We start from the raw sequence: 25,180 nt of genomic DNA, 5'->3' as shown, positions 1-25,180 counted from the left end.
CTTCCTTAGTGTGCAGTGGACTTTTCCTACATTTCCATGAGATGTTGTGACATCATTGTTTTGATGGCTAATGGAATATGTATTTGTCAACTGCTTATGTTAACTTTTTCTTAATTTTGAATATGATAAATATTGATAGATATAATTCACATAAAGCGAAGTTCTTTAAGAAATTCAACAATATTTAAGACTGGAAAAGGGGTCTTGAGACCAAAATATTTAAAAGCCACTGATCTATACCTGGGTACAATCATAATTTTTCCAATAGTCAGTGAGGTTGGATAAATAGAAATTTCTTACAAGAGATAATTATCATATTTGCCTCTAAATTTTCTATGCTTTTTATATCTTGTATTGATTGCATTTTGGAACCCCTACTTTCTTTTCTTATTTAATGTTAATTTATAATTTAAGATTGACAAATGATTTTTCATTTTATATTCTTATTTTAAATATTTTATTGGGCATGATTTAGGTTACATTATGATTATATGCCCATATTCATTATTTATATTTGCAGTTTGTCTGGTAAGTTGTCAACTTTAATCAAGTTGTTCCTAGCCTAAGGTAGAATGAAAGGGAGTATTTTAAAGATAGAATACATTTTTTGTGTGTCCTTATTTTGATGATAAAATTTATTGGAGAAACATTTATAAATTATTTGTTTCTTTAATCTTCTATTGGATTATCTATATTAGTGGTCCTATACTTTGCAAATTCATTGTTGGCATAAATAACAGTAGAAACACTGAAGATCATCACTTTGATTCAAATTTGAGGAAATGTTAAGTTTCTTACCTCTTACCTAATCCTTGATCCTTAATTTCAAACATATAACTTATTGTGTTTTTAAATAATTAAAGCTAAAAAGGGAATTCTGAAAATGTAATTTATCATTTACAGAAAATATTATCTGAATTACCCATATTAGTTGCTCATCATTTATTCACATTCATACACACATTTTTTTAATGAATAGTAAGTATGTTTCAGAAACTCTTCAAAGTGTTAGTGATTCTGCAGTGGACACAATAGACAAAAATCACTGTCCCCATAAATATCCCATCCTAGTAATATTTATCAAATAACCGATTAAAGGTATGTGGAAAAAATTTGAAGAATGACAAAAGCATGAGTTTTGTCTATCTTCAACTGAAATTGAAGTAGAACATTGCAATTAGTCATTGACTTAAGTTTATATGCACAGACACCATCATGTTTAGAAATATCTGAAAGTAGAATTATTTTGTTATTCTGGTCTGGTTCTCTCTTGTAATCTTTACAGTTCACTGGGATATAACCAAGTATAGGAGGAGAGAAAGTGTTTGAAAATGATCTATTTGGAGAAGGTAGGAATATTAATGAAATTAATTAGAGATGGATTCCATGGGACTGGACATATGTTTACCAAATAATTGTCTAAATTCCTCTTTACTTTATGGCCACTGACTACATTTGAATGATATGAAAAATAATACCCAGTGTTTGTTGTAGCATTAGCCATGTAAATCAGTATGCTATTATTAATTTGTATTTGCACTGGAAATGTCTCCTTTGGACAGGATTTTTACATAAATCAAATTATTTGGATTCCATTTAAAGATAACATCCTTATTATCTTAGTATTCATGATCTAGGTGATCAGTTTCAGGATTATGTAAGAACATTTTTCAAAACTATTTTTATAATTACTTTCACTCAAACAGGACCACTTGTTTTGCAAGCAAACTGTGAGAGAGAATATTTCAGTTTCAAAGGAGAATGAAATAAATATTGAAAAATTGAGTTGCCCTTGAAAATTGATGTAGATCTTGAAGATATTTTTCTTTCAAATATAATTCTCCTTACTCTTAATCTTTTAAAGGTAAAGATCTTTATTGTGTTAGCTAAAGGTAAAGATCTTAATTGTGTTAGCATTTTTTTAGCACAAAACCAAAACTTGGTCTCCTTGATAAACTCTTTGTTCATTCTATTTATTTGGACATAGCGAGAATTATAAACTAAACTTATTAAAGATAAAATGAATTTACTTTCTTTATGATGTCTTAATTAAACTTTTATCCATTATTTACTCTGAAATTTTGGTCCCCACTTAAACTGTATTTATTTTAAGTGTCTTCTTCCAAAATAAGTTCTGAACCAAAAACACCTTTAGAAAGGAAGACACACTTAAAAGGCAACATTATAGCATAAATGCAAGAACTATAGTACACTGAGCCATCACATATTGTATTTATGTAAGAAAAAAATCCTCTACCATGTTATTAAGCTAATTTTACTCTCGTTTCCAATACGTGTTGTATTGAAGTTATATGCTATTACTTTTGTTCCCTAAAGTGATCATTGATCCTATTATCCATAAAGCTAGGGAGTGAATGGGAGACACCTGCAAAATGGTGATGCATTAGATCAAAAAAGATTGAACTGATTATTAAAACGTCTTGAAAAAGTCAGTTGTAAGGCCAATGTGAATGGAGAGGGAAGAGTGCGGACATGATTTAAAGCTTTACCACATTTCCCAGGACATAGAAAATAGAAGCATCGCATCTTCCTCTCCCTCTCTGAAAGAAGCTACTATGTGAATAATATGGAATATCTTGAGGGACATATTTTGATTTTTATAAGTTTGTTGTAACTTTCTGATATATATAATTAGTTTTTCTGAGTGACCAAGCCGAGTGTTAGTGTTAATTTCATCCTCAACGACCCTGGGAGAGAGGTAATATAATCACCAATAATTTTTCATTTAAAAAATATTTCAGTGACATCCTTCCTTTCACTGACCCCACCCAAGGGTTTACAAATGACTGATATATTGTAGAAATCAGAGTTGTCTATTTTAAATACTTTTATTTGTGAAAACTTGTAATTTGGAGGTATGTGAACATTCCTACAAATAGTTGTATTGAAGCTACCTATGCCATTTTTCTAGTGTCTTCTTTAAAATTTTTCCAAATTGGATAACGAATATACTGAATTAAATTCAGAAAAAAGTATACTAAATTTCTAAAGTCCTTGTAAGATGCAACACCCCTTCTTAATACCCCTGGATGATAGTAGAAAACCTAAAAATGTTATTGCACATAATTCGAGGGGAAACCTACCAACAGTGCTGGTAACAGTGGAAACTAAAAGTTGACATTTTTCAGGGCTACATCCAAATCCAATCCACAAATGAGATAAAACTGCAAAATCCCTTTAGTAAATATAACAACTAAAACAACAGCAAAAATAATAGGTAGATAGATAAATAGAAAGAGTGAAAGGTAAAGGAGATAAAGTAGAAAACGTCACTAAAGTTAATACCAGCTAAATTAAAGTTAAACTAGCTAAAGAACCAAAAAAAAAAAAAAAAAGCATGCTATAAGTATATAATTTCTAAAATAGCCAGGTAGTTATTTCAGTTCCATCATTATACTATTGGAATAAGCAAAAGAATTATTGATTGATTTCTCTTAATTTCAAGCAGTTGATCCTAAAATCCTATACATTGTATCTATGAAGATAATATTAATACTGCATCAACCAAGTAATTTGGGAAATTACAGGTTACCTGCATAATAAATTACTCCTGAAATATTTGGAAATACCTTTGAACTAGACCAAAGATATAAAACCAATGGAAGTGAGGCTTCATACATTCCAAGCACTGAATTCTAAGGTAGGCAACCTCTCTTAATTTGAGACAATTCAATGTGATAGAAAAGTAGATGAGCACTTTTCAGTTTTGATTTGTGAACTGGAACAAGTCACTTAAACTTTCCAGGGCTTAGTTTTTCTATAAGCAAGATGATGGTTCTGGAACAGGTTATCTTTAGAGTCCTTACCAGCTTTTAATTTCCATGATTCCACAATTATAAAATCGTCTACAATTCTGATCTGAGACTTTGCACATGGTGCTGCCATCGTGTGATAGGCACAATGATAGTTCTGCATTTTTTAAGTATGTATATATAGTAGAGGGGAAAAATCAACAGAGCAAACTAATTGAAGACAGATGTTCAGTCAAAGAGACACTACCAGGTTTAATTAAGGTTAGCCACAGAGGAGTAATAAAATGTTTTCTAACCACCTAGAAGCCGCAGAAAATGAAGAGGTCAATGAATAATTTAAAACAGATTGAATTGCCTCACAGAAAATAAATACGTTTACCTGAAATGCCCCCTCAATAACTGAGTCACAAAATTCTTCAACACGCTAGTATTTATTCTTCTAGCGTATAGGGACCCTCTTTGTAGGAGTGGACTTCTTCCATCACATATTTATATGATACATTCTTTTTTCTAGTTGGTACTTAATAGTACAAATAAAAATTCAAAAAGAAAGAAGGCCCCCCAAAATGTAACTCTTTAAGAAAATGGCTCCAAAAATGTTTTTCATTATTAAATAAATCTCAATTCTAATGTAAAATAAATATTTTCATATGTAATACACAGGTGCGTAATACATGATTTCTGAAATTCTGATGTCAAGATTTGGAAAAATAAAGCAATATTTTTAAATTGTTAATTTTGAAATCATAAAATTATGGAAAGTCATATTTATTTTTAATGTTTTAAAATAATATTTTCTACAAGAACATAGAAAGAGAGACATTACACTGAAATATAAACCGGAGCTCACCACCTGTCTGTATACCAAAAGGTGCAATCAGCCTAAGTACTAGTGTCTGTATTAGCACCATCTAGTGCCTCCCATGGAATGTTACCATACAAATTATTTTGTCACTTCAATTTAGAAATATATATATATATAATATTCATGGTCTGTTAAGAATTTTTTTAATTCACAAGTCTATGCTCTCCCGTGTTTCATGTATTATCATTAAATATTTCTTTCAGTCAAACCAGTTTTGAGGGAATTGGGATAACAGAACAACTGGTTGAGTGATCACATTCTTATATACAGTATGACAGATTAAAGTTGAATCTCTGATTTTAAAAGCTACCAAAAAAGCTAGGTTACCCAAAATTGCATTGACAAAGAAAGTGGGATTAAAAAAAACCTATATTGTGGTATCTTTGATGAGATTTTTTTGATTTGTATCAACAGAACTGGATTAAAAATGAAAAATCTTACTAAATCACTCAGATGTTTTAAGTTGTTTGGTTAAAGGAAATAATTATTAATATGTTATCATTATAATTTTACTATCAATTTATTAAATATTGCTTAAGCATAGTCCCAGGATTAAGCTTTTAAGAATGCTACCATGGAGCAAACATAGGTAGGTTCTGTTTCCAATAGCCACATGAATGTAACAACTACAATTAAAGATAGAAAGTGACAGTTGCCATAAAAGAAAAAAATTATGTGCTATGAGAGTCTAGGTATAGAAGTTCACTTCTGATTGTAAAGATGAGGAAAATGTATGAAGCAGGTTCTATCTGAGCTGAGCCTTTCCGGATGAGTATAATTTAGATATGAGAAAGTGACAGGGTCAGAGGAGGGTATAACAAAACTGGAAAGAAGAGGCTTGGCTAGAGCTCCGGAGAAAAAAAGCCAAACCATAGGGATTCATAGTGAGTGGTCTGAATGGGCTTCAGTGAAGGGTATACAAAGGAAAATTATGGGAGGTACATATGGAAAGAAGCAGATGATAAAGGACTTCGAGAGGCAAACTAAAGAACTTGACTGAAATCGTGAGATGTCTTGAAATTGCATACGATCTGGCCTCCAACATTAAATCCTAAAAGCACTTTATTCACTAAGAAGTTTGCAGAAATACAGTTCAGTTTAATTGAGTTGATGGTTTCTTATGTGGGGCTGATTCAATTAAAAGAAATTAGCAAATAGACGTGTTGTTTCAAGTAACTGAAAAAGAACTTTTAAAATATTTGGACTCTTAGCACCAGCTTATCAAAACCTCACCATTTCTGTATTTTTAATCTCATTTTATGCTATGTATATATAGCCCTGTACAGGGAAGATCCACTCTGCATTTTAGTTTAAGTCATTTTCAAAAACTAACTAAATGTCAGGCTATCTATCTCTATGCTTACATACCAGGTTAAGTATAAAAAAATTCAGTCATGCACCAGATGTTCTGAGATAACGCCAAATATCTAGACATTTGAATTATTCACCTAACCGCCTAAAATTTCTTTAGATTCAACATTACATGTAATTTTGTTTTGCAAAGATGTTAAGGTAGACTTAGACTTATTCTGAAATATGTATATGTTCCCTATATTTTTCTTTCTTGTAATATTTCTTATAAACTGTTACTTGTTTGCGTTTAAAATATTGACAACACTTACACAGGTTTTCCAAATGAAATTTCTATTCACCTAGGCAGTATGACAAAACTGGCTTTCCTTAAATTTATTTCTATCCTTGTTCCTTTTCTATTATTATATTGTTTTACATTCTGTTCACATTTCTCAAATTTCCCAGAAGAGGAATAGAACTAGAAATTGCATCAGGTAAAATCAAAGTTTGCAAAAGAAAAGATTGGATATTTTGATATGTAAATAAGAAGACATCATTTCTATAATGTGGATATTTTGATATATTGTGAGATTGCTCTGGGATAAAAAAAAAGTTTTAAATTAGTAAAGATAAATTGATTTTAAAATTAATGTCTATTAATTAAGGTTTGTCTTTGAAAATGCTATATTGAGATTTTCCAGTTGATGAAATTAAATTTTTACATTCAATATCATACTAAAAATTATTAACAATCTAGTAGGTTGTATTATATAATGACAATCAAAAGGTATGATAGCTTTTCCTTGTTTACAATCAGTTGACTTATCTGACTCATTATGTGGTTGGTTATACAGTTTAATATTCTTTATAATGTTCATAATTTTATATCAGTCATATTACCTTTACATTTTTTAACTTATCCTTTTAAAAGGTCTTTAACACTAAATACGTCAGCTGGTTTTCTTCTACATAAGTTGAAGAAAATATTAAACAAATATTATGACTATTATTCTTTTCCTGGAAATCTAGTCCTGTGAGTTACTCTTAATTCACTGGTGACTGGCTATTTAACAGGATTCAGACCCTTTTCTAACTAGCTATTCCCAATTTATAGATACCTGATACATAACTGACTAATTATCAAACATTTCTTCCTTCTCTATTCTGGGAAAGGAATCCTACTATCACTGGAATAGATAGTATGAAAATTTCTGGTGGCTTTAGAGAAACTGCTAGTTCAGAAATAGAAGGGAAGAAATTAGGAAAAGCTAAAGCCTTTGCAAGACTTGATCCTGGCTAATCTGATGGAGAGTTTCCTGCCCTCAGATGATTTCCCTCACAGTATCTATGCTTTTCACTTTATTTGGGTATATTGGTTAAAACTCCACCGGATTGTCATTGTGTTTTTATACATTTCCTTAAGAAAAATGTTGGTCATTTAGGATCATTAAATGATTATCAACTCTTTACCCAGTTGTGTGGATCTATCCAACTGCTTGAGAAACTCCTGAGTGAACAGGAGGAGAGTATTTATGGAGGAGAGAGACTCTTAAGTACTTTTGCAGCCTAGAATACATCTAAAATTAGAAGAGAATCGAGGTGAATTCATTGTCTGGGACCAGGTGCACTGTTCAGTGGAGAACAGCCATTGACCATAAAGCCCTGAAGAAGAGCTTGGGGATACAGCAAATTAAATCACAAGACAAAGAAGAGTGAGTTCCTGTTTTATCTCACTCCTCATAATCACAGTCTTATGAGGGGGGCTTTACTGACCCCATTATTTTCAAATGAGGAAACGGAGACCACCTAGAGTTAACTTCAGCAGGAGTTGGGATTCAAAACCAGATCCGTGTGATCAGAGCTCATGCTCTTAAACTCTGACCACGTGGCAGAAGACAAATGACAATTTCAAAAATTTGCCTAGAGAATCTCCACCCCCATAAAAAAAGAGGAAAAACTTGCCTTCTTTTTTTTTTAGTTATTTCTGAGATATACATTTTAAAGTAATAACTAGAATTATTATTTATAACATTACACCAGAACATATAAGATTTTTAGAAATTTCATGTAATGTCTGAAACATTTATATTAACATATTTCCATACAAATAACCCAAAGAAAGTTTAGTATTAGTTGTTTTTTGTTTGTTTTTTTATACTGCAGATTCTCATTAGTCATCAATTTTATACACATCAGTGTATACATGTCAATCCCAATCGCCTACACTTGCATTCTTTTCATTCCTTTTGCATCAGAATTTCCTCCCAAATCTCTAATCTAGAACTCTGCTAACAATATTACCATTCTCTTACTGCATAATTTATAACACAAATTCATAACTCTTCTATGGGAATATGGATTCTTATATACAAAAAATCAAACTTATGGGTTATTTAAAACAATTCCCAGTCATAAACTAGGACATGCCTAAGGGGAAACAAATATCTTCAAATTTAAAAACCTGCTGGAGGTAGTTGGTAGAGCTACATACAAACAAGTCCAGGATTTTCAGTCATTTCCTGAAATTATCTCTTCTATTTTGCATCTTCACTTCTCAGGAGAAAAACAAATTACTCGTTATTAATATGGGAAGTAAGTAAGCAATTTTCACATATTCTGTCATTTCTGTCTACCCAAGTTTTCCTAAATTCCTTTCTCCATGAAATAGCCACAATTCTTATTTGTTTGCCATATCGTTATTGCAATACTCTATAAAGAAATCACAAGTAATAATAATACTATTTAACTCAGTCTAAAAATGTGATGGTTGATTCCTAGAAGTTAATTTTTTTTCTTTTATATCCAACAAAAACAATCAAGGGCTTTATTGTTGCCACTGAGAGTTACTGGTTAAGGAAAAGAAAATGAAAGGCAGGTTAAGAGATGTGGAGTTCTTGCTAGAGCTGTTTCTTTACACACGTAAATGAAGAAAACATATAAGTATGCATTCGGAGATCAATGGGAGGTTCATTGATTGACTGTGGTGTTGACTCTTCCCACACCATGCAGCCAAGCCCACCAATCACCGGCCTGCAGAAAGCTCCGTGTCCACTGGCTCCTCGGGCAGCAGCTTTGGCAGTGGGTATAGCGTGGACAGTGAAGGAAGCAGCAGCACTGCAGGGGACACTAATCTATTTCCTATTCCAAGGATGTAAGTGGTGGTTTTTTGTTTTTGTTTTTGTTTTCCACTGGAAAGTTAACAGCCTCATGAGTAAGCTTTTCTTAACATTGAAAAGGAAATAACTAGATAATTATCCAAGTCTGAGTCAGTGTCCCTGAAGCACTTCAACTGTTTATGCCTATGTAAAAAATAGACTCTTCAGGAAAGATTGGATTAACTTAGTGAATTCTAAGCATGAATGCTGGTCACCACCAGGACTACTTAATCAGTGCATTCTGTATTTAATAGAAAAACTGCTAAAATAATAATAACTTAGCTATGCCTGAATCAAGTTCAGCAGCAGTAATATATGGATGCTTTAATTACATAATGCATAGATTAATTGATTTTGAATCAGGAGATATTTAAACATATTTAAAGAACTCATATATCACATTTGAAATAGCACATTGGGCCACTTATGTAGACTTTTCAACTATAAATTCCTCTACCATTAAAATGGAAGATTTTGAAGTGGATCCATATTTTCTAGAACAAATAACAAGCAGGGCATAGGTCCCCAAATAGATACTCTTGGAATAAAGTTAATTTATAATACGTTAAGCCTCGAGAAAATCATATTGCAAATAAAATGCAAAACTAAAGCAGACTGTATTTTAAATGTGTTAGAATGGGTTTAGTCATATGGGTGGCAAAATCTAGCAGCATCCAAGATAAATCCAAGATAAATATGTTATCTCTATTCCAATATCAAAATCTAAACTTCCTGACTTTCTCCAGTAGCTAGTTTTCTAAGTTTTCAAAAACACCATTGGGCCATGGAGCTCCAGGATCTAGCCCAGGGTGAGTCCAGCCTGCTGCCTGGTTTTGTAAGGTCTGTGAAGAACTAAAATGGCTTTTGCATTTTTAAATGTTTCCCCAAAACCCAGAAGAATAGCATTTTGTGACACATGATAATTACATGAATTTGAAATTTCAGTGTCCATGTATTAACTTTTATTGGAACACGACCACACCAGTTTGCTTATGTGTTGTCTAATGTTGTCTGTGCTCTAGGGGCAGACTTGTATAATTACAACCGGGACTATTCAGATCATTCACTGTCTGGCCCTTTGCAAAGTGAGTTTGAAGATCCCTAGTCTGGGCCCTTGTTAGAGGGTCTTTTTCATTTTCTCCGTTAAGTGAAACCATCTCTGGGAGCGGAATTTCTGTTTCTCTTTGTTTTACTATCACAGTTTTTTATGAATCTTTCCTTTTGATCCCCAGAATAGTTCTAATATTTAGATAATGGCTCAAGTTTATAAAAGCAAAATAATGGGGAAAAGGGATTTGTAAGGTGAAAATGTTTATTTTGTGATTTTCGGGTTACATTTTTCCTACTTAAATTGACTAATTATTCGATTATCTGTCTATTTTTTTTTGAGACCTAGGCTGTGGATTCAATGGAGTTATTTGTATTTAATCAGTTCTTTTTTTATTGACAGTTATTTCTAAAAGGAGTGTGATATCATTAGTCCGCAGACTCTGATGATCCAATTTAACTGAAGAGAATTTCTACAAATTCATTACATTCCTCTCTCTCCAAGCTGTGAATATCATATAAATTTGTAAAGGTTTTGCACCACACATCACTTACTATCCTTCCAATTTATCTGTACCTTTCAAAATATATAATCTAACACTGATGATAAAGTTACAACTTTCAGAGCGTAAAATACATTATTTCCTCAATATCTGAATGTCTGAAGTGGAAGTAGATTGGGTTTTTTTACACACAAACCACATTTCAGTTTTGCTTTTTCCCATTTTCCTGTTTCTCTTGTAAATCAAAAGCTTTTAAAACTGCATAGGAGGCTATTGTTTTTGCCATATGAGCACAAAGAAAATTCTCTTTTCTAAAGCATTACAGGATATAAGTAAAAAGCAGTATTTGATGGTTCTTTTCTGTCTCTCTTTGTATCTAACACAGTTTTGCTTGGGCTAGCATAAGTGTTCAATAACTATTTGGTGATTGTTTAACAAAGATAAATTATAACCTGTGCAGTCAGAATGTCCTGAGATGAAGATTATTTATTGGGAATTCAGAAAAATTGCATCCTTTAAGACCCACAGTTACATTTCCTTTGTACTTCATTTAGCTTCACAGTGCTGCAAGTTTTTTCTGTATAATCTTAGAAATGCACCTAATACACATTTTGGCTAAATACCAAATGTTAAAATCAGTTTTCACTAGAAACAAATACTGCAGTGGAATAGCATCATTAAAATATGAAATATAGCCCTCAAGATCAAATAAAAATTATCAAAAAAAATTTTTATTACCATTACTAAAAATTATACTTCTTTTGTTAAAGTTTGGCAAAGTATAGAATAGTAATTTTTCAGTACTCTCATCTACTCGATTAGCACTACTAAAATGATCCTCACTTTCAGTTGAGTTTGGCTCAGTAACAAGATGTGTTTTGGCCCACTCTGCTTGTATAGTATACTGCTAAAGGTGAGATTGCTACTAAGTTATTAAGCTTTCTCCATGTCTAATCCTGGCAGACAAAGTTTTTTTTTTTTAATTTATCATAGCTGTTTGTCTCGAATCTCATTGAAGTAATTACACAAATTGAAGTTTTGTGCATTGCTTAATCAAGACTTTTTTGTATACAGATGCAAACTATATATAATTATATATATAATTTATAACATTTCTTCATGCACTTTATCCTTCACATAATCACTTAATAAAAATTTGTGTTTAAAACTTTGACCTAGAATTGTCGTCTTGGAACAATGTAATGGCTTTCAAGATAAAATGATTTTGAATTTACATCAGTTCCTCTTTCATTATGTGCAGAACCATTTCAGTAGAATGATGAGAGGATCTTTAGAGCAGTTTTCAAGTAAGATCTAATTGGAGTCTTAAGAAATAAGTATGGTTACATTTTCAGCTGGTAACGCAAACTAAATATTTTTGTGAGAGTAAGAATGAATTGTTAGTAAATACTGCTATGTTTGAATTATTGTCTAGAAAGTCTAGTATCAAGACATTCCTTTGTTCAAGAACCATTTTTAACACTTAAGCATTTTTATTCCATCTTTTTAGAACATCTTATATAACTACATATAAAGGCAACTTCCAAATCTTTTGTACGCCATGTAGCTTTTTCTCTGAAGAAATAAGAAGTGACTTATAATCGTGTGGCTCTTACGTTATCAATATTCTGAACCTACAGTGCTCAGAGTATAATGAATTCTTCATCTGTTTGGCCTTCCAAGAAGTTTAAGGCTGAAATTAAAAATGGTTTTCAGCCTTTGGCTGAATTCTAAAGCTGTTATGTACATATCTACCTATTAGTACTTTATTGAATATTATGATGTTTCAGACACTATGCTAAGCACTTACATACATTTTCCATGTGAGTTTCCCATAATCAAATGGTAGCTCCTGTTACTATCCTTAAATTACAAAAGAAGAAATAGTCTTCACCAGATTGAAAGATTTACCTTACATGATGTATAACATAAAGCAGCAAAGCCAGAAGTAGAAACCAAGCTGTATGACTTCAAAAGCCAATGTGCTACACACAGCTTAAAATACAGGAAAGTTCTGTAAGAAATAATAATCCATGTAATTACAATATTATATTTATAAATTATTCAATTCAACATATCCCTTCTCACCAAAGGATCTATATAACTCATCATAACAAAGTGTGAAGATATAAAAAACCCTTCTCCTTCTTGAGTTAAAAATGGCAGAAAAAAAAAACAATTCTAAAACAAAATTTGAAGATTTCATGATGGTCATGTCTTTGATAAATGAGGCCATGAATAGGACACTGAATTTTGAGGTTCTATGTTTGGACTAAATAGGAATGATAAACAAATTTTCACTTTAAAATTAACATGATATAGAGTGATTTATTGTGTTCATACAACATTTGCCATTCAAGTAATTTGTTGCAGGTCTGAGTATATGATGTCATTCTATTTTTTCAAACTTGGACTCCTCATTTGCATTTAGGATTATAATTGAATATATAAACTTTTATTTCCTTTTTAAACAGAGGAAAGATGGGGCAGAATGGGCAAGAGACTATAAAACAGCCAGGAGTAGGCGTAGGACTAGCAGACACTGAAGGTAAGTTACAGTTTACAATACACTGGATTTTGGTTGTATCTGTATGCTATACTGTTTGCTTTGTTTTTGTTTTAATATGAATGTTAATTTCTAAGTACTAATACCAAAAGCACTAGGAAATAAGTCACCATTATCCGTATGATCTATTAAATTAGAATGACTTTGTCACTTCATTTAACATTCATATTTAACATTTAAGCACTTTGGGGTACAATAAATTTTAAAGGAAAAGAAGAGTGAGGATTACAGAACGAAACTTGAAGACTTTCTCAGGGAAAAAATATCTTGAAATTAAAAAAAAGTTTTTGTTTAAAATACTATACAAATAGAAAATCATGAAACCTCATTTAAGACAATGGCAAGCCTTAAAAATGTGGAACTAAGAAGAAACTAATGGTGTAAAAATCTTCTTACAGAAAAAATAATGACTGAACTAACTTCTAAAGTGAAAACTTTATTTGAAATTAAACTTTGTTTTATTAAATAGTGTTATAAATGTATTACAAAGTGCAAAAAAAAATCCTTTTCTTCCACACATAATCAGTATCTCTAAGGTGCACAATGACTTATCCTTCGTTTAAAAATTTTTTTCCCTAATGTTTTGATAAGATCTGATAACACTGGTATCCATCATGACTTACACTCTCAAGAATTTAACTATTCTAAGTACTTAACACTATTCTAAGTACTTTTCACATATTATCTCATTTAATTCGTACAATTACCTATGAATGTACCTGGTTTTACATGAAAAGAAACTGAAGTGCAAACATCACACAAGGTAAGAACAAGTGATTGATTCCAGGAAAATGACGCCAAATCACACGCTATTAAAAAGAATGGTTAATGGCATGGTACCACATGGACATTCGATGGGGAAATAGGAAACCCAGATTTAAGGTTCAAATCTTGTCTTGACTGGTGACCTGATCTTTCTCTTTAGAAACCTGATCTGAAAAATGCTGGGTCTAAGTGATGCTTAAGTTTCCTAGTGGACTTACGTAGGCATCACATATTTCTGGTTCTACTAAAAAAATTTTTTTTTTTTTTTTGCGGTATGCGGGCCTCTCACTGCTGTGGCCTCTCCCGTTGCGGAGCACAGGCTCCGGACGCGCAGGCTCAGCGGCCATGGCTCACGGGCCCAGCCGCTCCGCGGCATATGGGATCCCCCCAGACCGGGGCACGAACCCGTATCCCCTGCATCGGCAGGCGGACTCTCAACCACTTGCGCCACCAGGGAGGCCCTACTAAAAATTTTTATTTGAACTCATTCAAAGATTGTGCTTCCTCTACTTGTTGCCATGGTCCCACGGTCCCATCCTCAATCCACCATTCCTTTTACCCATCGTCCTTCTGCATAAACTCATCAACTCTTGTCTATATGTTGATTGCCATCCAAGCTCAGTGGAATTCAGACTCAGATGTCCACCAGGCATTTGTGCCCAACCAAGAAAATAGAAACCATATTAAAAATTTACATATTTTAAAAATAGGACATTTATGGCTGGCAGGTATTATATATGCATGGAAGATGCTGAGAAACCCAGCAGGGGGTAGGGAGGTAGCAGAAGAAAGCTACTGTCCCTAAAGGCTGGAGGACAGGGAGAGCTGAAACCAAGATAAGCCTGTCTTCCGGGGTCAGGAGGTAAGGAAGAGACACAACAAAAGATAGAAATATATATTGAGATAGACAAGGATGGGGAGAAATATCCCAGTTTCTCCCTTCCTCCCCTTCTCCAATCTCTGCCAGGGCCTGATCAAATCAGCTGGAAGCCAACTAACAGGGGAGGCTGGAAAACATGCTAGGGAGCAGCTCTTCTGAAAGCAGGGCCGAGAAAGAACAAAGATGCGTCCAAGGGCACACAGGCATAGGGCTGGTACAATAGTTTACCTGGAAATTCCATAGATGCATCAAACTACATATGCCCTGAATTCAGGTTTTCCTCTTTCTCCTCCTGTACTTGTCTATCACTCACAAAATCTGTGCCTATTTATACCATAATTTTCATCTTATGTTATCATTGTTCTTTGACTTAAATTTACCCATTTCTATGCCTGTCTCCTTCATAAGGCTGAACAACTCTCAGACCAGAGCTATGATTGATTCATCTTGGTGTCCCAGCACTTAGCAGAAAGCCTTGCCCATAAAGTTGCTTCAAGAATGTTTAAGTGAATGAATAAACAATATAATCTTATATTCAAGTAATAGCCATTGATTTTCATCTGATTCTATACTTCATGTATACAGAGAAGCAATTCATGGGCGCTTTTCCCCAAAAGTTTTAGCTACTTAACTTCATCTTTCTCTTAACCTTAAAGTTTATAAATAAAATTATTTTAGTATCGATGTTAACATTTGAAAAGAATAGAAATTGTTTATCCTAATGCCGCCTTCTTATTTCCTATCAGTCCCACACAAAACATGCTTGTTTTCCAAGAAGAAGCCAGTCGTAGGCTACTTTATATTTTATTTAAACTTATGAGTCAATGTGTTTATATTTTAGTGAACTGATCCTTATCAACAGTTAATCTCAGATTAGTTACTGAGCAGAGGGGTGGGAGTTGAGGATGGGAACCATATGGAATATATAATGTAATGTGAGTCATGCCCTTTTGGCAGCAATATTTTGGACAAATTATTTTTGACTGAGTTACTTATGACATTTTGACAATAAGCAAATCTACAAGTAACACATTTATGTGAAGTTATGAGTAGTTCTATAAGAGATACTTAAGAGATTGCTAATAATATGAAAAAGAAAACTACAATAAATATTAAATCTTTTAGGAAAGTTATACTTCAAAATCCATCAGGTATACCCTGGACCAGCTACAGGGATATTCTGGCCTCAGAGAGGCTGCCAGTGGGCTAGCAGTGCCCTGGCTGCAGCAGCGTCCCTGCCCCTGTGTGAACAGTAGAATACCACAGAGAGGGGTATCTCAGTTAGGCCTAGCCATGTGCCAGAGTCAGAAAGCATCCATGTCTAACAACAAACAAAGAAGTACTATGTGAAGTACTGTGATGATTAAAGTCCCAAGTGAAGAAATTTTACTTAGATACCAAGTAAATATACATTATACTTGTAGGAGCTTTAAAATGGAACACAAAATTTCTCCTTTTATTTAGTCGAGTCTTCAAAATCTATGAAAAAATTCTTTTTCATTTTCACCTTTCTTTGCTTTTCTGTATTATGTTTCACAGGATGTAGTGTGCACACTTACAATTAATGCACTAGAAAGTCCCCTCTTTGAAATAGTATAACAAAAACACAAAACAAATTGGTACTGAGCATATCAAAGGAAATAGCTAAATAAGGAGATAAAACACTTGGTATAGATTCATTTTATAAATCATTTCATTAAGACCTTTTCACTATGCTCTTCATGTAATAAAATTTTCATATCATTAGTAAATTTTAAAAAGAAATCTAAAATAATATTTCAACATAGTTTTCTTTTAAACTATGGTCAGACAAAAATATTTACTGAGCAAATACTATGTGCCAAGTACTGTGCTACATACAATGATTAAGACAGACTGCCCTTATGGAGCTTACAATCTAGCGAGAAGAGTAAATGTTAAACATTTATTACAAGTGTGATAAAGAAGATGTGGCACATATATACAGTGGAATATTACTCAGCCATAAAAAGGAACAAAACTGAGTTATTTGTAATGAGGTGGATGGACCTAGAGTCTGTCATACAGAGTGAAGTAAGAAAGAGAAAAACAAATACCATATGCTAATGCATATATATGGAATCTAAAAAAAACGGTACTGATGAACCTAGTGGCAGGGCAGGAATAAAGACGCAGACATAGAGGACAGACTTGAGGACACGGGGGTGGGGGAAGGGAAGCTGGGATGAATTGAGAGAGTAGCACTGACAGATATACACTACCAGATTTAAAATGGATGGCTAGTGGGAAGCTGCTGCATAGCACAGGGAGATCAGCTCAGTGCTTTGTGTCCACCTAGAGGGATGGGATAAGGAGGGTGGGAGGGAGGCTCATGAGGGAGGGGATATGTGGATATATGTATACATATAGCTGATTTACTTTGTTGTACAGCAGAAACTAACACACCATTGTAAAGCAATTATACTCCAATAAAGATATTTTTTAAAAAATCCTTTACGAACAGTTTTACATTAAGAAGAATATATAGGCAGAGGTTGGGGAGAAAATTATTGAATTAGACAGAAATTTATTTGTTCTAAGCAGATAAGAAGAAGATACCAATTTAAAGTGTAAGATTTTGTTTTGTCCCCATAGAAATATGGACTCATCCTTGTGTTGGACTTGAGGTATATGTATGATGTAAATTTTATCTGTTTTGAGTGATCCAGAGGATTGCTTTCACTTCCCTTTGTTGTCAGTCAACATAAACAGCCTGGGAAAACAAAGAACAGACAAAACAGTTAGTTCAATTTGTTTTTAAACATTATATATACTCTCCTGACCAGAATTTTCCTCTTTTTAATTCTTCTCCATAGCATCAGAAAAATAGTGTCTCTTTGTAGATTAGTACAGTTTTCTTGAAATTGTAAATATGGCAATGTTCCACTTCATCTTGAACCTTTCATATTATTCGTTTAAGCACTTTGTTTTGTGAATACCTCGGTCCACTCTAAGTGAGATTGATCTACAGTGATATGCCCTAGGATGGTCATACTTTAAACCAGATTTTATTTTATCATAGATTTTAAGTAGTCATCTTTAGACAGTCTGTTTTCATAAAATTTTTATTCTTGTTTTGGAATTATAGTGTACAGAATGCAAAAAGTAATGTTTTATGGGACTGAAATTTTGTGTTGAGCACGTTGAGATTTTTTTTTAAATGCTAAATAGCTGTGTCCTTATTCTACTTATTGAGCAAGTCTACTTCTTCTGGGTTCTGATTTTTAAAAATCTACTATCCTCTTAATCATTTTCTCTAACAATGATACATCTTCTGTACAGCAGTGACTTATAAATTTTAATCCTAGCATGAGATTAATTCAGTGGGTCAGAATATAAGATCAATCAAAAGTTCTGGAATTCTGACCTAAGTTGTAGTGGAAAATAGTAATAGTCTTGTGGGCTATCTCTACTAATGAATGGTTGAACGCCCACAGTTTAAGTAAGTGCACAATGTAAAGAGCGAGTAAGGACCATGTGTGATGCGTGATTAACGTTCTTTAAATTGTAGCTATTATTAAATGAGAAGTGGATATAAGAGAGAGCCATTTGAATCCCATCCAAAAGAGTGATATTAGTCAAGACAAAATATGCACTTCTTGGAAGAGCTAGACCACTTCCTTTAAAGATTTAGATCAAATCCATTAGACTTTCCAAGTCTGACAAGTGTTTTCCCAGTTTACCTTAAAAACTTCGAATACCCTCAAAATAGATGATCTGGTTCTTCCCCACATTTTTAAAGTTTCTAATTGTGTTATTCTTTGCTAGTGGATATCCATGTATATTACATACAGTGACTGACTTGACCCATTTTTTCTTCTAAACCAGGTGTTCACAAGCTTTAGCAGCAGGCATTAGGATTGTGATTTTGTATGAAGCATAATTTGCCTGGCTGCATGCATTTAAAGAACAAATAACACTAATACATCATTTATTCTCTTAAGTATCTTTGGAAGCCTGAATTTAATTACTCAATTTCAATTTTCAGTGGGCCAGAACAAATAGACCTCTACTACTGTAGAAATATGCTAAGGTCTACTCACACATGTGTTCAGATACTTGAGTGTGTGAAAGCACATCACCTGAGGATGTGATGCGGAGGGGTTTAGGGTAGAGAACAAGATTTGATTTAATATATTATTGGAAGTGGTTTGGTTTTGTTTTTTTAAAAGGCGTAACAATTTATGCAGAAATAATGGAAATCTGTAATAACCACAACAATCTCATTTTAACTGGCATCTCAAGTCTATTTTATATAGGTATATATTTCATACATAGCTCTAACAGTGATTAGTTTGAATCCTTGTTACGTGAATGGACATATTTTGCAAAGTCCATGAAGCAAGTGTACAACAGAAATGACTTCCTGAATTAAACCAAGAAAAATCTAGGCCCCAGGATTGGAGTCCTCTATCTTGTTGTCTTGTTTTGATAAATACACAAAAACAGGTTTTTAAAAGTATTTTCTCCAAGTATTTTCTCTTTTTAAATAGGGAAAAGAAAATGGAGTAAATGATAGTTATCTCTCTATGGGGTTGTAGATTGGAATATCCAAGTGCTGTATGTAAAATGCTCATTTAATTTCCTCATTTCCCTGTCCAACTGAGTTGTTTAAAAATTAGCTTGCAAAGGCAAAAATACAAAACCATTCTGGAAGACCCCCCAATTAGAACAGAATAGCAACTGTTACTAGGGCATCCAGAGAGTCCCTCAGCAAATGCTGTGGCTAACGGAACTAGGATTAGCACTGGGGATGCAGTTTGGAATGTGGCATAATCCTTGGCCTCCAGGAGCTCCCAGCAGAGGTCTCACAACTCAGATGATAGTTAACACTCTTGTTCCTGAAGAAAAATTCATGATGACTCCAGACATTCCCATTTCTTCAGGCTCTGTTTCTAATTAAACCAAGGAACTTTCAAATTAAATACATAATGCCTTTTTTCTGTCTTCTATCACTTCCCCTTTTATCATTTTGGTAGTTTCCTAATCCTCTTCATTTTACCGAGGTCAAGAATGATCTTTCAAGGAGTTAATTTTTAAATTAAAAAGTATGTGTATTTTGTTCCGTTTTACTAAAGCTAACAATAGATAAAATTTATTGACAACCTATTTATATTGTAGATGTGTTGTTAAAATTAACAAGGAATTGTGATGTTAATCTGATTTTTACCTCAATTTTGAGGTGAGGATATTGTCAAAAACAATGTGATTAGTGGATTCTTTTGTGTCATTTGATTACTTGTCCTACACATATTGTCTTTAAAAACCAACCACCATGCACATTATATTGTAAAATTGTTTTCCGTCGACTGAATATGTTTAGTTGTTTGTGAACTTGTTGCCCTAATTTGACTGATACATCATTTTCTTTTCTATATTTTTTAAGTTGCGTAATGATCAATATGAGTATGTCTATTATGTGCAAGACATTGTGTTAAAAAATTGGATGCTACAGAGGTCACTTTAATATATATGCGGATCTGAGGGAGCTTACGATCTAGTGTGGTCCTGTCTCATCATCAATCAATAGGCATGCATGCTTAACCAGTGTGTACAGTCATTGAGCAACGGCATTGCTTGGAGACTGTGCCATATCTCTTGTTAACTATTTTATCACCTTTAATAACAACAATGCAAGGAAGAATTAGGATGAAAATTCATAAGTGAGAGAGCAAATTATGTGCTTTGGGATTTGAAAGCATTGCTAAATCTGTAGGAGTCGGGGGCATGCTTTTGTGAGAGATGTAACAGGTGGTAACTGCTTTGGAGGGTGGACAAGCTCTAAACATGTGGCAATGGGAGAGCCAAATTCCAGACTGAGGGAACAATCTGAGAAAAGATACAAATGGAAGAAAGGATTAGGGGTATGTAGGGGAAAGGTAATTCAATGCAACTGGAGCAAAGCGTGCCAGGGAGAGTAGAGAAATTGGATCTAACTTGTACAAAGTTAGATCAGACAAAGGACTTCAATGCTTCTGTGAAAGTGCGAAGCTATTAAATGATAGTGAGGAATTTAGACAGTATCAATACTGAACAGTATTGAATTTTCTATGGAAGAGCCAAGGTAGACCTCTTTTTTATTCAAATCCCCTCTTAGGACTTTTCAAGGATTGAAGTAAATATAGGCTATCCAAGTAGAAACAATGCATATTATATAGTTGGACTGTGAATCTAGAGTTCAGGATATAGGTCTCAATTATGCAGAGTCGTGAGGTAGTAACATTTGTGGAGCACTTAACATGAACCAGGAGCAAAGAGGAGCATTATCTCTTCCAAGCTCCAACGACCAATACAAGAAAAATCTCAGTAACATCTAATAGACTTTTTCCTCCCTGCAAGTCATACAGGGAGATTGAAAATCAGAGGATTTTAGTGCCATTAGGGGCAAAGTCAAGACCCAAACCCAGTTGTGTCTGATACTAAAGTCCATATTTTTAACCAGCACACTGCTGCCTACCAGGAATTAGAAGTTGTTGAGGTTACTGAGAAGAATGAACAGTGCAGAGGGCGGTTGTTCAGTCCAGGGTGTGAGTAACATAACATGTGAACAAAGGGTTGCATCCAGTCCTTTTAAAATGACAAATTAAATCCCTGACTTTTATCCCTAAACTTAAATACAAAAATATGAGGGATCAAATTTATAAGTAATTTTATTTATCATTTCTCCTTTAATCATTTGTTTAGATATTCTTTACACACACAGAAGATATTAGGTACATAATTATTTCTATTTTCTTCTAGCTCTTCTGTGCTGTGAAAGGTAATATTGAATTATTTAAATAAATTTTGCTTATTCCATGTGATAAGGTAATAGTCAAGAAATTTTCCTGGAAACATTTGTTGAATAAGCTTTCCTTTCCTCACTAATATGAAATACCGTATCAATTATACTCAAAATTTTCAAGAATATTCATGGCTGGTAATGAACTTTATGGAATATTTTGTTGACATTTCAGTCTATTTGTGTCTGTCAGTGCCAGTCTCATTGTTATTCTGACTTTATTTTCAGTTTTTTCTAAATTAGACTGTTGTTACCCATTTATTTTTTTAATATTAAAAAAAAATCTTTAGTAAGGCCAGACACTATAAAACTCTTAGAGGAAAACATAGGCAGACCACTCTATGACATAAATCACAGCAAGATCGTTTTTGACCCACCTCATAGAGAAATGGAAATAAAAACAAAAACAAACAAATGGGACGTAATAAAACTTAAAAGCTTTTGCACAGCAAAGGAAACCATAAACAACATGAAAAGACAGCCCTCAGAATGGGAGAAAATATTTGCAAATGAAGCAACTGACAAAGGATTACTCTTCAAAATTTACAAGCAGCTCATGCAGCTCAATATCAAAAAAACAAACAACCCAATCCAAAAATGGGCAGAAGATCTAAAGAGACATTTCTCCAAAGAAGATACACAGATTGCCAACAAACACATGAAAGAATGCTCAACATCGCTAATCATTAGAGAAATGTAAATCAAAACTACAATGAGATATCACCTCACACCAGTCAGAACAGCCATCATCAAAAATCTACAAGCAATAAATGCTGGAGAGGGTGTGGAGAAAAGGGAACCCTCTTGCACTGTTGGTGGGAATGTAAATTGATAACAGCCACTATGGAAAACAGTATGGAGGTTACTCAAAAAACTAAAAATAGGGCTTCCCTGGTGGTGCAGTGGTTGAGAGTCTGCCTGCCAATGCAGGGGACACGGGTTCATGCCCCAGTCCGGGAAGATCCCACATGCCGCAGAGCGGCTGGGCCCGTGAGCCATGGCCGTTGAGCCTGCGTGTCCGGAGCCTGTGCTCCACAACGGGAGAGGCCATAAGAGTGAGAGGCCTGTGTACCGCAAAAAAAAAAAAAAAAAAAAAAAACTAAAAAACTAAAAATAGAACTACCAAACGACCCAGCAATCCCACTACTGGGCATATACCCTGAGAAAACCATAATTTAAAAAGGGTCATGTACCACAATGTTCATTTCAGCTCTATTTACAATAGCCAGTACATGGAAGCAGCTTGACATTGACAGATGAATGGATAAAGAAGATGTGGTATATATATGCAATGGAATATTATTCAGCCATAAAAAGAAATGAAATTAAGTTATTTGTAATGAGGTGGATAGACCTAGAGGCTATCATACAGAGTGAAGTAAGTCAGAAAGAGAAAAATAAATACCATATGCTAGCACATATATATGAAATCTAAAAACAAACAAAAAAATGTTTCTGAAGAACCTAGGGGCAGGACAGGAATAAAGACGCAGACATAGAGAATGGACTTGAGGACACAGGGAGGGGGAAGGGTAAGCTGGGATGAAGTGAGAAAGTGGCATGGACATATATACACTACCAAATGTAAAATAGCTAGTGGGAAGCAGCCGCATAGCACAGGGAGATCAGCTCGGTGCTTTGTGACCACCTAGAGGGGTGGGAGGGAGATGCAAGAGGGAAGAGATATGGGGATATATGTTTATGTATAGCTGATTCACTTTGTTATACAGCATAAACTAACACACCATTGTAAAGCAATTATACTCCACTGAAGACGTTAAAAAATAAATAATTTTTTAAAACTTTAAAACTCTCTTTGTTGAGAAGCAAAGGAAGTTCCACATGAATATTTCTTGAAATTATATTAAAATTCTAATATAATTTTGAGGGAATTGACATCATTACATCAAATATTTTCTTATTCATGGACATGGTATATCTTTTTTTTTTTTTTTTTTTGCGGTATGTGGGCCTCTCACTGTTGTGGCCTCTCCCGTTGCGGAGCACAGGCTCCGGATGCGCAGGCTCAGCGGCCATGGCTCACGGGCCCAGCCGCTCCGCGGCATATGGGATCCTCCCGGACCGGGGCACAAACCCGTATCCCCTGCATCGGCAGGCGGACTCTCAACCACTGCGCCACCAGGGAGGCCCACATGGTATATCTTTATACACCAGTGTGCACATTACAATTTTTATATGTATGATATTAGACAAGTTACTCATATTCTCTAAGTCTCTGATTCCTAGTCTACAAACGTAAGAATAACAGTAGTATTTACCTTATCAGTGTGTTGCAAGGATTGATGGAAATAACAAGTGTAAGGTGCTTGGCACTGTGGCTGGCACAGAGTCAATAAATGCTAGCGGTCATTGTCCTAGTCATTGCCTATATCATGTAAGTGAATACTTCTGACCTGATTTTCCCCAAGACTTTTAAACTCATGTTTTCTAAAATGGTTTATTTTTCTGCCTTTGGCATTCCACCAGAAAAGATGTTTTCAAGTCCTATATTTTCCAGTTTGTTTTGAAAAGATGATATATATATTTATTACAGTATTTCAAACTACTCTTCTTTCCAGAATAAATCTGATGTGATCCCTTGTATAGTAATGCCTCCCCTCTATGAAGGATGTCTTTTCTAGACCTTATTATGCTTTACTAAATGACCTGAGTTTAAAATTCAGTGCTACTGATTTCTAGTCCTAGATTACTCCCTGGGAATTTAACATTGAAAGCATATCCTAAAAATTGTCTATTATTGAAACAAAAAATAATTCTGGGTCTTTACTGTGAGATAAGTTCATCACTGGAGGTTATTGGAGGTTATTAATTGACCACTAAAAATGAATTAAATGAATTAAATTTCTGGAATAGATCTTGACTGTTTCTTAGCCTTAAGCACACATCAAAGAATCGGCAATTGCTAAATTTAAGCCCAGAATATTTTAGACTTTCAGGGATTCATATCTCTAATGGCAGTTTTTAATATTTTTTGAAAATGTCTCCTTTGCCTAGAAGTCCCCAAACTGCTTGCTTTGGGAGTTGGTGCTCTGATTTATTTATGGGAGAGAGGATTTTGAATCAAGATAAGGACATTAAAACATAGTAAAGGGTAGTGAATGAATATAAACTAAGAATATTCTCTTAGCATAGTTGTAGAAAATTAACAAAACAAGACATAAAAATATTACAGATATATAAATATTACAGATATATAGTTTTACTTTGTTCTAAATGCCTTTACATTATCCGGTTCATTGTCACAAAACAGTAGGGGATATAAACATAGAATAATTATTTCGATTTTAAAGTTATGGAAACAGAGACGTAGAACAATGACACCATTCACCCAGAGTCAACTAATTAAACAGTGTGGGTTAAAATTTACAGATATATAATCTAATATCAACTGACTCTTGCCTATTGTACTTTCCAAGATTTTTTAACATTAATGGTTTCAGTGCTATTGCATGAAAAATAAATTTATAAAAGTAGCTGCAACTATTCGAAAGAAAACTAACATTGTTGATGATT

At 33.7% G+C, this 25,180-nt stretch overlaps 1 protein-coding gene across 1 annotated transcript in view; it reads left to right on the top strand.

Moving 5' to 3' along the window:
- The window catches only part of PCLO (piccolo presynaptic cytomatrix protein), a 387,939-nt gene that overhangs the window by 323,883 nt on the left and 38,876 nt on the right, over positions 1 to 25,180 (top strand). The window contains 2 exon segments of the mRNA XM_060107659.1: positions 8,941 to 9,082; positions 13,111 to 13,184. Of these exon segments, the coding sequence (XP_059963642.1) occupies positions 8,941 to 9,082; positions 13,111 to 13,184 (216 nt within the window).

The sequence above is a fragment of the Mesoplodon densirostris genome, chromosome 9 (genome assembly GCF_025265405.1).
Source record: "Mesoplodon densirostris isolate mMesDen1 chromosome 9, mMesDen1 primary haplotype, whole genome shotgun sequence".
In the NCBI taxonomy this organism is placed as follows: domain Eukaryota; kingdom Metazoa; phylum Chordata; class Mammalia; order Artiodactyla; family Ziphiidae; genus Mesoplodon; species Mesoplodon densirostris.
Note: the sequence above shows the minus strand (reverse complement) of the source record. Positions and strands in the feature narration are given on the sequence as shown.